The sequence below is a fragment of the Danio aesculapii genome, chromosome 2 (genome assembly GCF_903798145.1).
Source record: "Danio aesculapii chromosome 2, fDanAes4.1, whole genome shotgun sequence".
In the NCBI taxonomy this organism is placed as follows: domain Eukaryota; kingdom Metazoa; phylum Chordata; class Actinopteri; order Cypriniformes; family Danionidae; genus Danio; species Danio aesculapii.
In genome coordinates, this window is record NC_079436.1 from 35458552 (window position 1) to 35481315 (window position 22764).

Consider the following 22764-nt stretch of genomic DNA (forward strand, 5'->3'; position numbering starts at 1 on the left):
TACAATTTGATGTGTGCAGTACTAGTTCTGGTTTGCCTTTTTGGAATGATAATACAGACTATTGTCACCTGCAGGTATGAAAAGTTATATCCTCTCACATAGGCTAAATTATACTAATTTCAGTCCACTGTTGTCCATTTGGTGTGTTCAAGTACAGCTTTTTGGCCCAGAAGCGTCCAACGTGATGTGACAATACAGTCAATGATCAGATCAATGTTTCCTGGGCTTAACATCACATGCTCAACAGCACTGAAGCTGACCGCAAGAGAAACTGTACAAATGTGGAAGATTCCAAATCATGTTTAACAAAATTTCAACATGTTCTGTAATTGTTAAGAATTAGGTCAGTTGGCTGGGAATATGTGGTCTTTAGTGGGTTTTCAACCACAAGAGCATCAAGATGACACAAAGTGAGTTTTCTACCAACTTTGGAAGTGATAAAATGGATTTTGAGTCATCCACTTGATCAAATCGACTAAAACACATCTTAATACCATCTGTAAACAGGGCCTAAATGCACATATTCATCCCAAGTATAGCTACTTCTGCAGTCAACTCAAGTTATACAGTCAAACCGTGCATTTTTAAGAGAAAGAAATGTAACATTGTGGCGCTGCTAGAGCAGGTGCAATCATTGGTTGAACTTGGTTGCACTTTTCTCAAATGTTATTCTAGTATCCTCTTGAGTTGTGGCTAAAAGTCAGATTCAGAAGATTTAATGAGTGAGTCAGATCCATCAGTTCAGTTCTTGTGAATGATTCATTATGCTATTCATTATTCTATATATTATTCATTTTGAGTCGAAATTTTAATATAATAAAAGAACTGGCTTGTATGATTTGTCCATTCACGAATCAGTCTACATTAGTTGTACTGTCTTTTTGTTTTTCTTTGTGCAACCAGAAAAGAGATATTATCTTGTATTATTGCATGATTTCTGTCCCATATAACTGAATTATGTTCTGGTATATCTCAACTCATGAAAATAATGGGTACCATGGACACATAATGGACGCTTTGTGGGAAATGATTGGACTTGTGTTTGGGTTCTGTTGGGATAAGGGCCAAATGAGAGGGAAGATGAGAGGGGTAATCTGTTTTTTATGCAAGTCAGCAGGAAACATCACAATTTCTTATAATGAGAGAAAATGATGCCAGCAGATTTACTTATGCCAGGATAGAGTACATGTTGTGTGACCAACTGTCTGATCATATGTGCAGTGTCATCGCGTTCAACTTTATAGCTACTGGAAATCCAAAAACGAAAAGGGGCATTGCTATTTTTTTTTTTTTTTGCAAATTGTATCCTTCTAAACTCTGGAACCATACCGTACCAGGTCCGTGACGTCATTTACTTCTGCATTCTTTAAATTTTAAAGGTCCATACTGGCCCAATACCCCCATAAGTGGTTTCGTTCTCTCATTAGTTGGAATAGAATAACTTTTGCATAGATTATAATAGAGACATTTTTCTTTTTTCATAGAATTCTTTTTTTCCTATGATTACTGACATATGCAGGAATCACCAACATTAATTACAGCACCCTAGACCACACAGTACCTAAAAGGTACACTTTTTTGGAGGGGTTTATTATAACACAGACAAAATATACAATTATTTGAATCACTTTCAACCATGTTTTATGAAAATTCAATGGGTTTTCTTTAAAATGATTTGTGAAGCTTTTTAATTTGGGTAGGCAGAATCCAGGTGGAAACCCCAAAATACCACTTGACTTTAAGAGGTTAATAATTGATAATAACTATATTTGTATAATTTTTTTCCTGCACAGAAGTATTGAGAAAATACAGTATATTAAAGGAGTAACTTCATGCGATATTCCTCCTTCTGTCTCTTGCCATTGACCATTATCTTTAGGCTTTTATCTAATAGTATTACACACTCTTATTATATTATGTACTTGGAGACTGGTCAGTCTCTATGTTGGTCTGCAGTAAAACACCTTTCATTCCACATCCTAAACATCCTATATATATATATATATATATATATATATATATATATATATATATATATATATATATATATATATATATATATATATATATATATACACACACACATAAACATACACACATTTACATAAAAACTGTACAGTGCAATGTTTTCTGATGAATGTTTATATTAATTTCTATACTATATACCAATGCTTTAACTTCAAAACAATATTTGGTGGAATAACCCTGTTTTAAATGACTATATTTATATAATAAGATATGTATGTGTGCATTTTATATATATATATATATATATATATATATATATATATATATATATATTTATATTTATTCCCTCTCACATCTCTTCCGCTCTCATCTCGACAAACCCAGTCATGTGATGAGTAATGTCAAGGTGTGGGTCTTGTGCAGGTGTGTGTTTGGAAGTGTTTAGAATGTTTGTGTACTGAACTCATCCATCACTCCTCATAGGCTGGTCCTCATGGTAACGTTCTCATGGGGACTTTGCATCGGCCAGCCTCCTTTCTTGTTTATCACATCGTCTGTGTCCTTTTTAACCTTACCTGAGTTACACCTGCAGCAAAGAATGAAGTGAAAACACGTAACACCTTCTTGGAGCCGTTTCTTTTCAGGAATGCTTTAATATCCTGATATGCTCTTGGGATACTCCTTCAAGTGGATCTTTAGTTGTTTTTCGTAGGTATAAACTTTATTTCTGGAAGCAGTGAGATTGTGGAAGTTGTTTCTTGCATGTCAGAGATTCTACTATAAATATTACTTTAACCGTGGTAAATAAGTGTAAATGGATTGTTGTGTGAATGTGTTTTTCCGTAAATAAAGAGATACTTATTTATTGCCGAAACTCTCTCTTATACTTGACTGCCTCCGTGTGGCCATACTTTTAATTTTCATTTATTTAATTATTTTTTCACCTTTTTCAAGGACCTTAACTTATATTGGAATTTATAAGTCTTTCTGACCAGATATAAATTTGTCTTTGTTCATATTTACATCTTAATTCTCCTGTGGCTGAGGATACTGTGTGGCCAGTAAATAAGGAGACTGAAATATCAGAATCGGAAGAGAGGATGTAATTATTACTAAATGATCTGGCTGAATCTTGAGTAATTGAGTTTCTGTGATTTCTGTGTGCTGTTGTAGGTCACGAGGCCTGCCTAAATTGAAGGAGTCCTGTTCCCATGAGTCTTTGCTGAGTCCTGGCAGCGCTGTTGAAGCTCTGGATCTCAGTATGGAAGAGGATGTCTACATCAAACCTTTACACAGCAGCATCCTAGGACAAGATTTTTGCTTTGAGGTACAATCTTTGCCTCTTAAAGTTATTCCCTTAATCTTATTAATATTTAACTCTATGCTAGCATTAAGAGGTTTGGGGACTGTAAATAAAAAATAATAATTAAAAGACAAATAAAAATATTGAAATACAAATTATATTTGTATTATTATTTTTAAATGTTATGTTTTTTTTCTGTGACGTTTAGGCTAATTTTCAGCAGATATTTCTTTAGTGTTCAGTGTTATATAATATATAATGTTTATAGCAGCTTTTGTTTTGAAATAGAATAGAATAGATTTTATAGATGTCTTGTCAGAATTAAAATGACACATTCTTGTTTAAAAAAATTATTTACAGTTTTAAAAATGTAATCCTCAAATTTTCCTTAAACTTTGAAACAGTATTGTATATGAATCATAATGCCTTGGGAGAAGTTTGTGAGCAAAGTATTAATTTGAGTCTGTCCTTTTGAGTTAATATTTTACATGATTTCACAAAATTATTTCACTTATTTATTAGCTAATTAGACTTTCTAAAACCCCATGTCCAGTAAACATGTTTTGGTAAAGTGATGGAAATTGATCTAATCATAATAATAACTAGGAATCCTATTTGATATACAATGTTATAAAATATGTAACATTAGCTACATTTCTATCCACCTATTTTTACACGTTTTGGACCTGCGCATGAAAACCGGTTGATGGAAACGCCAAGATGCGCATATATTTTGAAAATACATTTTTATGCGCGTAACTGAGTAAGATAAGCTTTTTATTTGATAAGAAAAGATGCGCATAAACTATGATGTAAACACTTCTACCAATCAAATTCCAGTACTCACATTGAAAAAAAGTCATGTGATTTTTGTTAGCAGAAATCATGTGATGATAAAAAATGTGTGCGAATGGATAAAGCAGCAGGCTAAGCACACTGTAAAACATCTGAAATGTTGTTTTGGTCATTCTAAAACGCCATAACCATTTCAGTATTAGTGTAATTTTTATTATTAATGACCTCCAGCATCAAGAGTGTCTGTGCTCTGTGTCTGATGCCTTCAAACGCCACCACACGTTCACTGCATGTCAGGATTGCCTTCTGAGGCGCAAGTCATTTATTAAGCTTCTCAGCTTCTCCTACTGCAGCAAATGCCATTTTTACTGTTGATGTTTGGTGCCAGTTAATCGAAAAGTGACGATTTTGTTCGCCTTGACTCGTTGAATGGAAACGTGGCTTTATTCGCACGTCTTTTATGCGAGACACTTTTTGAAAATTGCACTGGTTAAATGTCAGCTAAATTATTAAATGTCAGTGCAATCAAACTGTACCATGATATATCAGTCTTATCTTTGCATGTATCATAGAATGCATAAAAAAGGTTAAAAAAAAAAAAACATGAGGACAAACTTTTTCTCCATTACATGAAATAAAATATTTTACATTAAATAAATGTCCATAATGAATGTACTTTTTCCTCATGTAGGTGGCATACTCAGGTGGAAGTAAGTGCTTCAGCTGTTCCTCTGCTGCTGAACGGGACAAATGGATGGAGAACCTCAAAAGAACTGTGCAGCCTAATAAGGTGACTGTCATATGTTTTGTTTTTTAATTTAACCAAAAGCATGCATGCTTATTTTATGCTTAAAAAGAGCTGCTATGTTTAATTAGTGTAACTCTCCTCCAGGACAATTGCCGGCGGGCGGAAAACGTCCTCCGCCTGTGGATCATCGAGGCAAAAGACCTGCCACCGAAAAAGAAATATTTCTGTGAGCTGTGTCTGGATGACATGCTGTACGCTCGTACCACCAGCAAAACCCGCTCCGACTGCCTGTTCTGGGGGGAACACTTTGAGTTTTCCGGCCTCCCATCCATGAAGAGCATCACCATACACATCTACCGAGATGTGGACAAGAAAAAGAAAAAGGACAAAAACAACTATGTGGGCCTGGTGAACATCCCTGTGCATGGGGTGATGGGTAGGCAGTTTGTGGAGAAATGGTATCCAGTAAGCACCCCCACCACCAGCAAAGCCAAAGGTGGAGGCCCCTCCATCCGCATCAAATCCCGCTTTCAAACCATCTCAATTCTGCCCATGGAGCAGTACAAGGAGTTTGCAGAGTTTGTTACCAATAACTATACCATGTTGTGCTCTGTGTTGGAGCCGGTCATAAGCGTGAAGAACAAAGAGGAGATGGCCAGCGCTCTGGTGCATATTCTGCAGAGCACAGGACGGGCAAAGGTACGATGCTAGTTAAGGTCCCATGAAGCCAAAATTCTTTTTTTTTAGGCTGTTAGTATATATTTTAATAATTATGTTGTCTACAAGCTAGTGTGCTCCAAATGCTCCAATGAGAGAAATTACATTTAGGTCGTAAAAGCATTCAAAATTTGCAATTTCTCCGTTTGTGATGACATCTTCATATTTCAGCTTCTCATCACAACGTCCGACCAATCAAATCCTCTGTAGTACCTGAAGTGTCCCCACCCCCTACAGAAAAACTGCTCATGCAGCTGATATTGTTCATTTATTCACATGCATCCGTGCATTCATCCTGGGGATTCATGTAAACACTTAAAAACATGAGAAATTATTAGCCAATAGCCGGCGTAGCTCTTCTGCTTTTATTAGTAACCCAATCCTCAATAACTGGAATCTTAAAACACACTGTGTGCATGTACAATGTCTACGACAAGCCCAGAGGGGAGAAAATACATTGCACATACAAACAAGCAACTAGGACATTCAAAATATAAGTATGGACCCACTGGAATTGTACTGAATGCTGTAAATTAAAGTGGAGAAATGGTCAGGCAGACTTAGCATTGCTAATGTAGACTGTGTCTGTTGAGAGTCCTATGCACTTTAGAGCTGAACAAAAAGGTTTTTTATATTATAGGGACTGTTTTCCTGTTTCAGCTGAATTTACATCGCACATTGAATAATCTGCTGATTTCAAGGCACTTCAAGGAACCTTTAAGTTTTGTTAACCATAATCACCAAAGTTGACTAAACTGTCTATATTAGGACTTCCTAACGGATCTGGTGATGTCAGAAGTGGATCGCTGTGCTGACCACGATGTGCTGATCTTTAGAGAGAACACACTAGCCACCAAAGCTATTGAAGAATACCTCAAACTGGTGGGACAGAAGTACCTACATGATGCACTAGGTAAATTATGTGTGCACCCTGGTGTATTAAAATCTTGTAGAGGGAACCTAAAAGCTTACTATTTAAAGCTTCTATAATTAAGATTCTTGATCATATGTGTGTGTGTGTGTGTGTTTGTTAGGAGAGTTTATTAAAGCCCTGTACGAGTCGGATGAAAATTGTGAAGTAGACCAATCAAAGTGCACCAGCAATGAGCTACCAGAGCATCAGAGTAACCTGAAGATGTGCTGCGAACTGGCCTTCTGCAAGATCATCAACTCTTATTGGTATCCTTTTTTTTTCATTTCTAAAATAATACAACAAAAAATGTGAATTTATGTGAGGCATAAAACACATACACTATAATTCAAATGTTCTTTTTTTGGTTGTAGCATTAAATTGATACAATTAAACTGATATACATTTCTATTTTCAATAGAATATTTTGACTTTACCTAAATTCTGTTGTGTTTCTGTTGATCAAATAATATTGAAGAAAACATCTTTCCACAAAAATAATCAGCAGCACAACATTTTTAAACTTTGACCAAATTTCAAAAGTTATTTCAGCAACTAATCATTTAACCATTCTGAATGATCATCTGACATTAAGACCGAAGTAATGGCTGCTGAAAATTCCGCTCTGTCATCACAAGAACAGTTATTTTGTATTGTAATAGAATTTCATTGCTGCATTTTCAAAATGTTGTCTTGCAAAAACATTGTTTCAACAGTAAATCTTTTTGCCAGGAGGTTTATGCCAATCATAATGCTTTTGCTGACAACTTCAAATAGAGTCCTTGTTTGTAGTTTGACCATGCAAATGCATTTGTTCCATCCTAACCTTCTGCTGTAATCCGGCCAGTGTTTTTCCACGTGAACTGAAGGAGGTCTTTGCATCATGGAAGCAGCAGTGTCACGCTCGAGGGAAGCAGGACATCAGTCAGCGTCTGATCAGCGCATCGCTCTTCCTGCGATTCCTGTGTCCTGCCATCATGTCCCCGTCACTCTTTGGTCTCATGCAGGAATATCCAGACGACCGTACTTCTCGAACACTCACCCTTATCGCCAAAGTCATTCAGAATCTTGCTAACTTTGCCAAGTATGTGCCATACTTCTCATGCAAGAAACAATGTTTATTTGGAATGTTTTACACGTTAAATAAATACTGTATTGAATGTGTTTTTTACTTAAACACCATATTAATACAATATTCTTGTGCTGGTAAATGTAGTATTTGTTTAAGTCTAGTATCAGTCTGCCTTGGAGCACTTGTAGTACTTCTGATGCATTTCTAATTGTCTATTACATCAGATTCGGGAACAAAGAGGAGTACATGGCTTTCATGAATGACTTCCTAGAGCATGAGTGGGCTGGTATGACCCGTTTTCTGCTTGAGATCTCGAATCTTGAGACGATCTCCAACACCCCGGGCTTTGAGGGCTACATTGACCTGGGCCGTGAGCTGTCAGTGCTTCATTCGCTGCTGTGGGAGGTGGTGTCTCAGCTGGACAAGGTACTGAAATCCCTCCAAACCATTTTTACTGCAACAGTACCTCTTAGAATGAAATCTACTGTAGGCTAAAGTCTGGTTTTACAAAGATTTACAAAAACTGAGATTTAATTTGTTAATGAGACATAAAAATATACTGGGATAAAACACACCTGCCTACCAGAGAGATGTTATGTAATGCTTTTGCACTCAGTAATTTTTTTTCTTCATTAATAAATTTAGATAGAACAGTGAATATGTTGGAATAATTCATCAGTTCCTTGCGTGTTCAATAAAAAAGGAAAGGAGAGGAAATTTATTGGATACAAATGAATAATTCGATTCACAGAATTCTGTTATCCTTATTGCAATGCAAAAGTTGCATTCAGGAGGTGCGCAACCAATTTTTATTCTGACTTCAACTTTTATAGGCAGCTGATATTAACAGGTGGAGTTTAGTGGAATTCATCACTTGTCAATCACTCTCCAGGCCTCCATTGGCCGCACCCATACATACATCCTCTTTTTCTACTAATTCTCTGCACAACATTAAAAGCAAACGTTTCAGCACGTTTCTGCTGACAGGAAGTATAGCTGCAGAGCTCAAGTTCATTTTAGACAACCTGCTTCATCTACTTCTGAAAAAATGCTTCATTAGTATGCAAAGCATATCACACTCAACGGAAGAATTTCAGTGAATATATCACCTTTGAGCAATACAAATACAATTGTTTATTGAAAAGAAAGAGACAAAAATATGTTTAAAATATATTCCTTTTTCCCAACAAATACTTGCACAACATTACCCTTGTCACAGACTACTTTTTGGTGTACTGTATATTATGAAAATATAACTATTTGCAGTATGCAATGATTAAACTAGTGCTAATTTGCTTGTAATTTTCTAGAACTCACATAGCAATTTTGCATTCACATATTGGACAGCAAATGCAATCATATACAAAGACATGCATATAAGAAATGCAACACCATAATCTGGTCAGACTAATAAAATAGTAAACTTTACAATACGTGTTTTTATTGCTTTAAAAATTATTTCATTTATTAAATTTAGATTGAAAATACGTTAAGAGACCTATGGAAATGCCAAAGAGTTATTATTTGCAGCCGTCTACTGACTTACACCAAAAATAGTTATTTTGGCCAATAAATTTGGATATTATTAATCACAACAGGCCCACATAACAAACATCAATTGAACTGGAACATTAATGAAATAAATAGCATAAAAAAATTATTGAGTGCATCTTTAAGTATTAAGAGTGCCCACGTCTCAAAATCAGGAAGCACATTTCATACCTCAGAGGTATTGCCGCAAATGTCTTATGCTGAGCTGTGTGCTTCATGTCAGTAATGCTTGATTCTCACAAACATCATAAAGTTGAGGCTGATTTTAATTGTTTAGTGGCTGTGTGTGTGACCAAAAAAGCTTTGCGCTTGTTTGCAGTGTTATGACATTAACTTATTGTCTAGATTAAGTTATCCTTGAAGTTAATGTCCCTGTTTAAACTGGAACAGTCTGTTTGATGGCATTGGACACAGCACATTCACACATTCCCATATGCCCTCCCTCTAACCCTTGCTGACCTGTTGCGTCTGTAGCATGGTTTTGTTTTGACTGCACTTAAAATCTCCCTGTACAATGTTTTTGTTTCCTGCCACGAGTTAATTCATCTCAACCTCTCTTTTACCTTGTCTCAGACATAACCTTCCGTTGTTGTTTGATGCATGCCCTGCGTTTGGCCATTTTTACCTTGTTTGTTTCAGTTTGTTGTTTTTGGAATGACTTTGGTCGTTTTTTTTTTTGTAGAAGCATGTGTTTGGTTTTTCTTTTATTTATCCCTAATTTGACTTTTTTCCTTTTTGTTTTCTCCTCTGTTTACCCATGCCACTATCCATTCCACCCTTTCCTGTCCGACACACTGTGTCTCCATGGTTACGCTGTCCTACCACCAATGCATTATGGTGCCTACTATCTCGACCAACCAAAAAAAAAAAACTCCTGCCAAACCACCAATCTGCCATCTGCACCCTCAAACTCTCGGGCTCCATGTGGTTGCCCTCTATGGTCCATAATGTGGTTACCATGGTAACGCGCCAACCCAGGGTGACAATTCCTTCCTGCAGGCGACGGTGGCCAAACTGGGGCCCCTGCCACGTATCCTTGGCGATATCACCCGCTCGCTGTCCAGCCCCACTCCCATCCAGCAGCAGCTCAGGCGCTTCCAGGACCACAGCTCTGCTCATGACATCAGTGGAAGTGTGTCCTCAGGACTGCAGAGAATATTTGAAGACCCAGCAGACAGGTAGGACATGCTTGTGTTCCATAAATTTCTTTATGGTGATATTAATGACTCGTGCGCTGTTTCCCAAATCAAAAATCGAGTCATGCTTTTAAGCTTTATGTAAAGAACTGAAATTAAAATAATTTGTTCATTGTTGTTTTCTCTTCAAGTTCAGACTTGGTGCGTTCATAGAGAAAGAAATGCATTGTTGGTTTTTGTTCTCATTATTAAAGTGGCAGTTTTGCCAGCATGTAGAAACATGACCAGGGTGCAAGTTATCTTGTAATAGAAATAGAAATATATCTTCTCTTTTGTACTGGAATGTACACCTGAGTAGGCATGGGCCTAATGGGCCGGTATAAGATTCTGACGGTATGATAACCTTGGATAAAAATATCACAATTTCACGGTATTGTGATTACTGCTTTAAAAAATATATTCTTTTTAAATGTCTGGGTAAAAAACTACAACTTTTTTCCACTTTGATAACAATACATTACATTTTTTTAAACATTTAAAATATTTTGGCACAGTGAACAATGAATAATGAAAATGAATCATTGACTTCTGCTGTCTTCATTAGTTTCAGAAACACAGATTTCTTTACAATTTAAAACAGCATCTTTGGATATGTTTTCTCTGGACATACTGTTGTTCTAAAAAAAGTAAATAATAAAATTACACATACCTTAGGAACGGTATTACAGAAAGTTTTGGCTGTTTTAAAACCTTGACTTTTTCAAACTGCAGTATACCTTAAAAACGGTTCTCGTCCCATGCCTACATCTGAGTGAAAGGAACAATTGAAAAGAAGAATTGTAAAGCCGCCTTTCCACTGCACACGACAAATGACAAGCGACAGACCGGAAATCATTCTGGAAGTCACAGGAGAACGCCCGAAAGTAAATTTGAATTTAAAACGGATGTTTTGGAATACGTATATCAAAAATACTAAAATAGAGACTTTGTTACGTTTGACCCCGCTGTCTCTGTATGTGTTGGGTTACTATACTAACGCAGTTGTGGGGAAACTGGTATGCCGCTTGTGAACATTCTTCCTCCACCGCAATTACATTGGCGTTGGTTGATCATGAATATACGGTCTTTCTTTGTACTATGCTGCTGTTGTGTGGGGACATTCATGTAAATCCCGGGCCTGTGGATTATACAGGAGTACACGCTACTCCTGAACTTGCAGAAACATTGGCGACAGACTTTTGTGGTGTTTCCCGCATTATATTACAAGGTAATTTTACACCCGTATATAGTGAAGGACAATTGGTAGAAACTGGGCTTTGCTTAGAACAAGCAGCAGTCTCAAAAATCGCATCTATAAAACAGTATAAAACCAAACTGTTCCAGACTGTATTTCACGCTGCTGTTTTATGGAATCCGACAACAAAACCAAAAGGTGTCTTTGGAGGACACTTGAACATTGCCAACATTGTCTCAAAGACTGAGCAACTTGAACAGCTTTTAACAGACTCAAATCTAGATTTTCTATGTCTCACAGAGACCTGGCTTTCTCCTACAATGCCTTAATCATTAGTAAATGTTCCGGGATATAAAATGTAAAGACGTGATAGAAGTAAAGGGAAAGGGGGTGGAGTTTTAATATATGTCAAAGATAGTCTTCAATGTCAAAAAATAGACACTGGTGACCTTGAATGTGTAGGGATAACTATTAATCTGTCCCCCTTTTGTTGTTTTGGTGATTTATCGACCTCCAACTGCTGCAAATAATTTTTTTCATTCTCTTTGTAAAATTCTTAAACCGTGTGATGGAAAGGAGGTAATACTCGTGGATGATTTTAATCTAAATTGGGCAGACAGAACATGAAGAAAACAACTAAAGGAAAGAAATGAATCTTTTCAAATGACACAACTGGTAGAAAAACCAACACGGATAACAAAATCATCGCAAACTTTATTAGATTTAATTTTTACAAATAAACCAGAGAGAATAAACAAAATATATAATCTAATTACAGGACTGTCAGATCATAATCTAACCCTTAGAGCGAGAAAACTGACTAAAGCCCGTTATAGGTTACAAAATCCAATTAAAAGTAAAGAATGTATAGCATTTATTCCAAAACAAGATCTACTGAATGTTGAAAGTGAAAGAAAGAAAAACAAATTGGGAATTTATTATTTAAAATAAATCATGTTTCAGGATTTACTATCAACCCTAAATAACATATTAATAAAATATACAAAAAACACAGGAAAAGTTATTTCCACGTTGAATAGTAGTAAAGCAAAATATGTTCATGGCCTTTATACTGCTTTTTAAAAAAGATATAAAGATATTTTAGGGTCTTCTCTCACAAAAATGATAAATAAATCCATAAATGATTCTTTTTCCACTGCTTTAAAATCTGCAATAATAACACCAATATATAAATCAGGTGACAAACAGCAAACTAGCAGTTATCGGCCTATAAGCATCCTACCAGTTGTAGCAGAGCAGCTTATGGCTCATTTACAAAGAAATTCTCTCTTGCATCCAATGCAGTTTGGTTTTAGAAAAAAACATTCAACTGAGACAGCTAGCTGTTACTTTTTAGAAACGATAAAGACAAATTTAGATAGAGGGGGGTTGGTGGGAGCAGTCTTTCTTGATTTACATAAGGCATTTAGTACTGTTTACCATGATATTTTAATTAACAAATTAAACAATTATGATCTTTCAAAGCAAACACTAAATTGGATAAAATCGTACTTAAGTGATCGGAGGCAATGTGTTCAGGTTAACAATTTTAAGCCTACTTTTAAACCAATTAAATTAGGAGTGCCTCAGGGATCTATTTTTGGACCTTTACTTTTTAGTATTTATATAAATGATTTACCAGCTATATGCATTGATGCTTATTTATTAATGTACGCTGATGATGCTGTGCTTTACGCTTGGGGAAAAAATCCAATAGAAGTTGCTACTAAATTAACAAATAAAATGCAAAATGTTTTTAAATGGTTGCTAAATTCAAATCTTACCTTAAATGTCCATGTGTTTCTCAAATCGGTATAAAATTTTTTTTATAAATTTTTATAAATGGGCAAAGTATTAAAAATGTCACTGAATTCAAATATTTAGGCATCAAGTTGGACACAAACCTTAATTTTAAAACTCGTATTAAAAAACTTGCTTCCACACTGAGATTCAATCTAAGAAATTTTAAACAAAATCCGTTAAAATATTTGAACTCCTGCAACCTAGACCGTCTGTAACCAGCCGACTGGATGTGATGTATTCCAGTGTTGTCCAAGCAGGTGCAGATAAGAAATAGTATTCCGACATCGTGTCCGAATGTCATATGCAGTGGAAAGGTGACTGAAAGGCGGTTTAAGATGGTGACTAAGTACCAGTTATTGATTGGATGGAGGCAGATCTGAATGCAAACTTGCAGTAAATTTACAGTTTTTAAGTATGATGGACAAGACATATGGTATGGCATATGGTATCAGAGAGTAATTTGTCATTTTAGATAGTGACTCTCTTAAGTGACCTCTACTGATTTGCATTTTTAGCTACATCCATGTCATCTTGTAATTACTGTGATTACGAGGTGCTATGTTTAAGAACTGATTTGCTGTCTTAGAAATACATGATCTGAGTTCAAAGACATGAACAGTCTAGAGTAGAACTTCACCTTGTAATTCAGCTACTCATGAAGACAACATGATGTTGGTGTGTCAGTATGTCATCCTTGTTCTGCTAGTGTGCCTGCTGATTCATGTCATACCATAAATTAGAGGCCTCCTAACATTCTCTTAGAGAGTTGCAGACTCCAATCAAGTACACCAAAACTTGCTACAATACACTGGCACAACTTCCTGAAACCACTGAGATTGAATTGGTCTATTAAAGCATTTTAATGCATTTGCACTTTTATTTACTTAATTTGTCCAGCATATTCATTCTTTTGTATCTTGTTTTCCAGTGAAATGAGGAGCATCAAATCACCTGTCCAAGAGCACATGGAGGCCTTAGTCCGAGGAAAGCATCCTTTACTGGGTCAACAGTCGTCCACACACAGCATGAGCTTCTCCGACAAAGAGGAGAGGGACAGTCCACTCCCGAATGGACGCAGTATATCTTTAATGGACTTGCAGGACTCTTACCTTGCTCAGGGGCATCCAGGTCCCAACTCACTCAATGAAGCCCCATCTAGGTTAGGCAGAGTAGGCTCTCAGGCCTCTATTGGGCCTGTCCCTCCTCCACACCTCCACCAGCCTCCAGTCCACCCGAAAGTTCCCCAGCTGAGGGATAACTTACCCCAGAGTGCACCACAGGTGCGGCGCCCAATCCACCCATCCCTCAGCCAGCAGCGCAGCCTACAACCACTGTCTTTCCAAAACCCTGTTTACCACCTCAGCAACCTGCACGCACAATCGACACACTCAACCCAGTCCACACACTCTGCCCAGTCCCTGCAGCCTGACTCTAGCTCGGAGAACCTGAGCACGGGGAGCTCTCGGAGTGCCAGTCCTAGTGCCTCAGGTGGCCGGGGAGCAACTCCCAGAGCCCGAATACCCTCCACCAGCAGCGTGGAGGAGGAATTTAGCCGCAGAAGCATCCAGGGACAGGAGACACCGCCTCCTACAGCACGCTGGCACCCTCCCCTGGCAGACCAGCACTCGGGAGCCCAGGTGGTGGCAGTGCCGAGGCAGAGCACCACTGGTACTGCACATATAGTGAAAGTGGAGCAGCAGAGTCGAGGAGTTGGGCTGGTGGCAGGAAATGCTGGAGCACGAACCCCAAGGTCGCTCCCTCACAGCACATCCATCCGCAGCGGCAGCAGCGCCAACACTGAACCTATCCAGCAGAGCGGTGAGCGATCAAGACAGCAGTCCACATGCTCCAAAGATGGTTCAGTACCAGGAGGACGAGCCAGCAAACAGGTGAAGACAGACTTGAGGAAATTTGAGTATGTTTACTTTATTCACAAGTGTTTGAGCATTAACTGTTTGCTTGTGTCAATAAGGTCCAGTCACCCGTAGAGTCCGTCACCATGTCCCCAGTGGAGCGAACAGCTGCGTGGGTTTTGAATAACGGCCAGTATGAAGATGAGGAAGAGGAAGGGCAGAGTAAAGATGATGCCAAACATGTAGAAAAGGTACTGGTAGTGATAATGCATGCAGATACTCTGGTAGTAGATACCCTATGGGAATGGTTTTAAGATGTTGTACTCTTGTTCCTGAAGTATGAACAGGAAATCTCGAAGCTGAAGGAGCGTCTGCGGACGTCTAGTCGGCGGCTCGAGGAGTATGAGAGACGGTTACTGGCTCAGGAGCAGCAAATGCAGAAGCTTCTCTTAGAATACAAGACTAGACTGGAGGACAGTGAGGACCGTCTGCGAAGACAACAGGAGGAGAAAGACAGCCAGATGAAGAGTATTATCTGCAGGTGAGTGGAGATTGGAGTTCTGAATACATTAATGAAATGTATAGCTGCACACGGAAGTCAGGAGATGCACAAATTAGTATTTTTTTGTCATTATAACAAATTTTTACTACAGACAAGCATATGTTTTAATACATTCATAACCGTGTTCGTGTTTTACCGTCATGCTTTAAAAAAAAAAAACGCTAAAATAAAAACCACAACATTTTCTATCTATAGTCCCTAATAATAATTCCTGTATTGTCGTCCCACAACATACTTTGACATCCGTGACTCAATGACACTAGAATACCCCGTCAGAGAAGTCTAGTGGCTGGGAATTACCTTTTTACAGTGTCTGCTATAATGTTAATGTTGTTTTTGTGTGTTTAGATGAATATGGCCAGGGTGTAAATGCACAGTACAGTTACGATCATATTGCCACATTAGATTGATAACATGATATATGCCTTCATTGATTTCCTGAAGATAAATACCAAAAAATAACCCAACTGCAGTCACTACAGCAGTCGCCATCGTCAATCTCATATGAACCAAGAGATTGCAGTGACATATGATAACGTGTGCAGGTGTTGTAGTGCTGTCCCATTTCTATGGGGTAAATTTTGAAACCCTTCCCCTTCACTCTCTGTTTCAAGGGTTAAGGAGAAGGGGTAGGGGTACAAAAATAGAATAGGGATTGGGCCTAATTGTTAAAGTAGTTTTTAAAACTATTATCAAATACTGGAGTGCGACCATTTTAATATGCAAAGCAAAGTGGCTTGTTTTTTTCTTCATTATAGGTTATGGAATTCAGCTTTTAGTCAACGAAACTGACATTTGGCTTAGATTGGGAACACTGTAACCAAATACCACACTTATTTTTGCACAGCATATAAAAGCTTTTAATTCATTAAGAAATAGGTGCCTTTATATTTTAAGAATATAAAGGGTATTTTTGTTCTGTTAATTTCTTAAGCTAGGAATGGTTTCAGATTTTCTAAATTAAAAATTATCTTAAAACGACTTTTTATCTTAAATTTCCTCCTGCAAAATTGTTGTTTTTAAAATATGTGGCAACTAAAATTAAATAAAGCAAACAATTTTTACTGTATTTTATATAATATTTTTCTTCTCGTAAAAGTCTTATTTATTTTAGTTTGGCTGGGATAAAATCTGTTTAACCAAGTTAAGCCTTTAAATTATACTTTAAACTGAACACTGGTATTTTGCAAAATAACTAGTAAAATATTCTACATTGTCATCATGACAAAGAAAGTTAAAAACATCATGTGGAAAATATTTGAAAAAGAATGACATTTTCAACAAGAGCTGATAATTTAAACTTGAACCTATCTGTAATTGTAAAACTATGTGATACCTGACTAAATGTCATTTGTGATTCATAGGCTAATGGCTGTGGAGGAAGAGCTGAAGAGAGACCATGCAGAGATGCAGGCGGTCATAGATGCCAAACAGAAGATAATCGATGCACAGGTACTGCAGATGACCATATAAACAGCATGATTAGTTGCAAGAGAACTTTAGCGTGAGTTTGAGAGATCATCTTCTGTCTGGTTGTGAGGTTTTGTCTGGCCTGTATGTGCTGCACAGTAGTATGCTTTGAACTCGCTGCTAAACCTTAGATGGTATTAAAGTAAACAGGCTGCTGACCGGCTCATTGTTACTGTGTGCTACTGAATTTCAGGTCGCTAATGGAACTGAGGTAATACCAGCAGGCAAGTACAAGCAGACAGTTCAGCTAGGCTTGTGTAAACGCACCCCAATCCAACACCCATGCCTGGCCTGAACCTGTGCAACACTCGGTCCTCTTAGCCTTTTCGTTGCTCTACACTTCAGATGTTATAATAAAAAGAAGGTTAAAGGTGAAGTGTGTAGTTTGCGGTGTTAAAGTGCATTTAAGCTAAACTGAATGTGCAGAAACACCCTAGACCAGGGGTGCCCAAGCTCATTCCTGGAGGGCCGGTGTCCTGCAGATTTTGGCTCTAACCCAGTCAGACACACCTGTGCTAGCTAATCAGGGTCTTACTAGGCCAAGGGTCACTAATCTTGTTTCTGGAGGTCCGGTGCCCTGCAGGGTTTAGCTCCATCTTGCCTCTACACACCTGCCTGGGTGTTTCAAGTATACCTATTAAGACCTTGATTAGATTGTTCAGGTGTGATTGATTAGGGTTGGAGCTAAAATATGCAGGACACCGGACCTCCAGGAACAAGTTTGTTGATCCCTGTACTAGGCTTTCTAGAAACATCCTTGCATATGAGTTGAAGCAAGTTGGAGCTAAAATCTGTAGGACATCGGCCCTCCAGGACCGAGTTTGGGCACCCCTGTCCTAGAGTAACTTTATTATAAACTAGGTTGATATTGAATGGCCAATCAAACCAAAATATGCAAGGATAAAATAATTAAATATGGTACCCTGCTAATGATTGGCTACCAAACCAAAAAAAAATGGCAATGATTATTTTTGAAAAGAATTTTTCTTTTTTAAACATTAGATGATCATTAGAAGCAATATAATATAATATAATATAATATAATATAATATAATATAATATAATATAATATAATATAATATAATATAATATAATATCAAATTATTAAAGTGATTAATATTTATTTAAAAAATATGACTTTAAACATAAGATGATCATTGGAAGATGTGTAGTATAATACTAAAAATAAACTAAAATACAACAAAAAATTCACATTGGTCATTAATTATTCACAACTGATTTGGCTCCCGTTAACTTGCGTTGTATTTTTTGTACATACACTATAACTTGAAACTGAAAATTTTCTCAAAATGTCATGTTTTATGTTCCTGAAATCATGTTTGTTTAAAATAAAACGAGAAGTACTAAAGATTTAAACTAATTTATTTATTTAATTTTATTTTTATTATCTATTTTTTTTATCTTTTTATTCATTTTTTTCAGTTGATATTGAAGCTAAAAAGCATTATTATTTGCAATGTACGTGTGTGTACTTCACTGATATCACAAACAACATTGTCTTTTAACTTCAATATCTCATAATTTTTCACTTAGTTAAACCCTTTTATCCAGTGATATCGGGGTTATTGAGAGAATTATTATTATTGTTCATGACACAATGATTGGCACAGAAATTACACACTTTACATTTACTTGAACACTTTCATACTTTAACATTTCCTAGCTTGTTTTGTCATTTCACATTCAAAATTAGCCACTGGTTAGTGTATGTTCATGCTTTTCCAACTCTTTAAAGCTGTCAGAGCGTCTCCCAGACGTCGAGGAATGTGTTGATAGGAGTCACTCCTTGCAGATGCAGTATCTGATATCTGTGATCTCTAGCTTTTGGCTGCTTTTTTTTCGTTTTCCTTTCTTTTTTTTGCCTCGTCATCTCCTGTTTGCCCGTGCTGCCACACCCCCAGCACCCCAGCCAGTGTGTGTGCCCCCTACACCAGATGCCCTCTGCAGAGAAAAGTTTTCTACTTTTAAGATGGTCTCGCTTTTCTTCTGGTTGCGGTGTGTAAGTTGTTTGTGCAGGATTTAAGGTTTCCTCTCTTTGCTGTCCTCACAAATGTGCTCTTGTGTATGTGGTTGTGCTTTTGAAGGCAGACTCTTGCTGCACATGTGATGCCTGACACTTGCCTGACTACCTGTCAGACTGACACCAATGATCAATCAACTGCTTTTGTTGTACTTATATGCATGCAAATAATATATTTTATTATTATAATTACTTTCTATTTTTAACATGTTTAGTTTTATTAACAGTGTCCACAGTTTTTGGTATTTTTAGCTCTATACTTGATTTGTTATATTTAAAGGAATATACATGGTTAAATACAACTTAAAAGTTTAAGAAGAATAAATGTTTTCAGAAGTGTGTGTGTTTGTATATGTTTATACATGGATGGATGGACGGATGCTAGAGAGATAGACAGATTCAGATTCATGGATAGACAGATAGATGGATGGATGGACGGACAGGATAGAAAGATGGATGGATGGATGGACAGATGTATAGATGGATGGACGGACGGACGGACAGACAGATACAGATAGATGGATAGACGGACTGATGGATGGATGGACAGACGGATGGATGGAAGGATGGATGGACAGACGGATGGATGGATGGATGGATGGATGGATAGACAGACGGATGGATGGAAAGACAGATACAGATGCTAGATAGATAGACAGATACAGATAGATGGATAGACAGATAGACGAACTAATGGATGGACGCACGGACGAATGGATAGATGGAAAGAAATGGATGGATGGACGGACGGACGGAAGGACAGGTACAGATGCTAGATAAATAGACAGATACAGATAGATGGATGGATGGACGGATGGATGCACGGATAGATAGATGGATAGACGGACGGACGGACAGACAGGTACAGAAGCTAGATAGATAGACAGATACAGATAGATGGATAGACAGATAGACCAACTGATGGATGGACAGATGGATGGATGGAAGGACAGATATAGATGCTAGATAGATAGACGGATACAAATAGATGGATAGACACATAGACTAACTAATGGATGGACGGACGGACGGATGGATAGACAGATGAATGGATGGACAGACGGACAGAAGGAAGGACAGATACAGATGCTAGATATATAGAGAGATACAGATGTATGGATGGACGCATGGATGGATTAATGGATGGATGCACAGATAGATAGATGGATAAACGGACGGACGGACAGATACAGACAGACAGACAGACAGACAGACAGACAGACAGACAGACAGACAGACAGACAGACAGACAGACAGATAGATAGATAGATAGATAGATAGATAGATAGATAGATAGATAGATAGATAGATAGATAGCATCCAGTAGAATCTTTAGTATAATCAAGTCTAATCATCGTTTGCTTTAGAAACAATGTGTGTGCTAGTTTATGTAGTTTACGAGGACACAAAATTGAATAATGACACGGCCGTGACCTTGCTGTACTCTTTAGGTGGTTTACATGGACATGCCTTCCTCGTAATTCAAAATGTTTAAAAACCATAATTAACAGTCTTTTGACATACAAAATTTGCCACAGGGTTGGGTTTAGGGTCAAGGTAAGACCATATAATAAGCAGTTTTTACAGTATAAAACACATTACACCTATGTAGAGTCCTTGTAAACCATATATTCAAGTATGTGTGATACTTAAATTATTCAGGTATTCAAATATACCTGCTATTACATTTAAGTCACATGAAATTACAGACAACTATGTAGAGGAGTAATTAGTAAATTATTGAATCATTAATGTAAGTGTACATCTCTTCTTATTCGCCAAAAGGCTTGTTGCAGCACATAACCTTGAATATTCCTTTAACTTGCATTAAAAAAGAAAATGCACTAGCCTGATCTGCAGATGTTGATGTTCTTGTCCTCTGTCTGTGTCCTACAGGAGAAGAGGATCAGCTCTCTGGACGCTGCTAACTCTCGGCTGATGAGCGCTCTGACTCAGGTGAAGGAGCGCTACAGCATGCACAACCTCCGCAACGGCCTGTCACCAACCAACCCCACCAAACTGTCCATCACGGAGAACGGGGAGTTCAAGAACAGCAGCTGCTGATCCAGGCTACTTGCCTCAACTGACTGACTCTGACTACTGTAAACACACGCCATCGCAACGAATGTCTGCTTACCGATGTATATAAATGTTATCTAATATTGGTTATGTACAGAAATGCTACTGCAGGGAAGGGTTGTTTTGAAGTGGGAGAGTTGAGCATAGCGCCGGTTCGGAGTCAGTGAGATTGTGTTTGTTTGTTTTTTTAAATACTGATTTACTCGTAAATGCAGATTTCAGATTTTTAATTATTGCCTAAGATATATGAAGGAGATGTACATATATTAAAATAGAGTTGTTTTAAAAGAAAATATGAAGAAAAGCACATAGGTATCGGCCGTAGTTGTAAATGTCCTCAAGATGCAGAATCTGACAGGCAGAAATGGATGAAAATGCGATTTTATGCACTCCGTTTTCTAACACGAATCTTCTATTTTTGTTTTGTTTTAATTATTATTTTATTTTCGTCCTGCAACAGAAGGTCATTACGGCTGATTTTTACCTGAAAGGACACTTTTAGTTTTGTTCTCAAGAAGTTAAAATACATGTTTGTTATTGTGTTAGTAAAAACATGACTGAAGCAGTGGGTTTCATCAAATAAAATACTGAACTGAATTAACGGTTTGAGTTTACTTTCAGATTTGTTAGCTGTTTGAATCAACATAACCAACGTACCATCATTTTGTTCCCTTGTTTTCTGTAAGTGACCAGAGTGCTGTGAAACCGCCAGTCTACAGTCTCACTGCCCTCTTGTTCTAGACAGCCTCACTGCCCTCCTTCTGGCCCCGTTTATCATTTGTCATTAACTTTTATTGAAAGTCCTCATATTTCCACAGTTCTCACTCAGTCCACGTGAGCATCAAAGCCTTTAACACCAAACTCCTCAATGTTTGTTGTTCTCGTAGCGATATATTTAATGGTCAGTCTCACCGTTGAAAGCTGAGCATTGAATAAAGATGGATTGTGGCCTCATTGGTTGTTTTGTCTGTATGTTCAATTCAAGTTTATTTGCATTACACTTTATTATAATTATTGTTTAAAGGCAGCTTTACGAGAGGTGCACATTACTGCATTGCAATCAAATCAAGTTAAAGTTACAATCAAATATTAGTTATTATATACAGACATAGTTAACCTGCAGTTTTATTGCATATAGGTGATGTCTATGTTTAATGAAGTGTATTAAGTGTATGTGTTTTCCTGGAAGTCCTTGATGGTTGGCATCATCGCTTCGGAGGTCTTGGATCACATCAATGGCGCTGCACAATCACTACAGGCTTCAAGATGAGTATGTCCAGGTGGAAATGGAGAACAAAGAAAACAATTAGCGTAGCTGCTGTGCATAGAGTATTTAAACAAGATATTAAATATCAATGCAAAAATGAAGTGCAGTTATATAGCCAAACATAGAAACAAGCATGTGAAGCATATGAGTGTTTCTAACAAAATGTCTGGTACATTAAGACAGGAGGAGTGTGTCCTACAGGTGGTTGTCAAGCTCACTCACCTGCATGGAGCACACTCATGCATCATACCGGTA

The 22764-nt window shown here is 37.4% G+C and overlaps 1 protein-coding gene across 1 annotated transcript in view; it reads left to right on the plus strand.

Annotated features, from left to right (window-relative positions):
• The window catches only part of rasal2 (RAS protein activator like 2), a 94129-nt gene extending 71933 nt beyond the window's left edge, over positions 1-22196 (plus strand). The window contains 13 exon segments of the mRNA XM_056478066.1: positions 3142-3295; positions 4758-4856; positions 4959-5513; positions 6300-6444; positions 6566-6710; positions 7289-7525; positions 7738-7939; positions 10064-10242; positions 14166-15126; positions 15210-15341; positions 15429-15631; positions 17017-17104; positions 21060-22196. Of these exon segments, the coding sequence (XP_056334041.1) occupies positions 3142-3295; positions 4758-4856; positions 4959-5513; positions 6300-6444; positions 6566-6710; positions 7289-7525; positions 7738-7939; positions 10064-10242; positions 14166-15126; positions 15210-15341; positions 15429-15631; positions 17017-17104; positions 21060-21227 (3268 nt within the window). The 3' untranslated portion in view covers positions 21228-22196.
• The last annotated feature ends 568 nt before the right edge of the window (positions 22197-22764 follow it).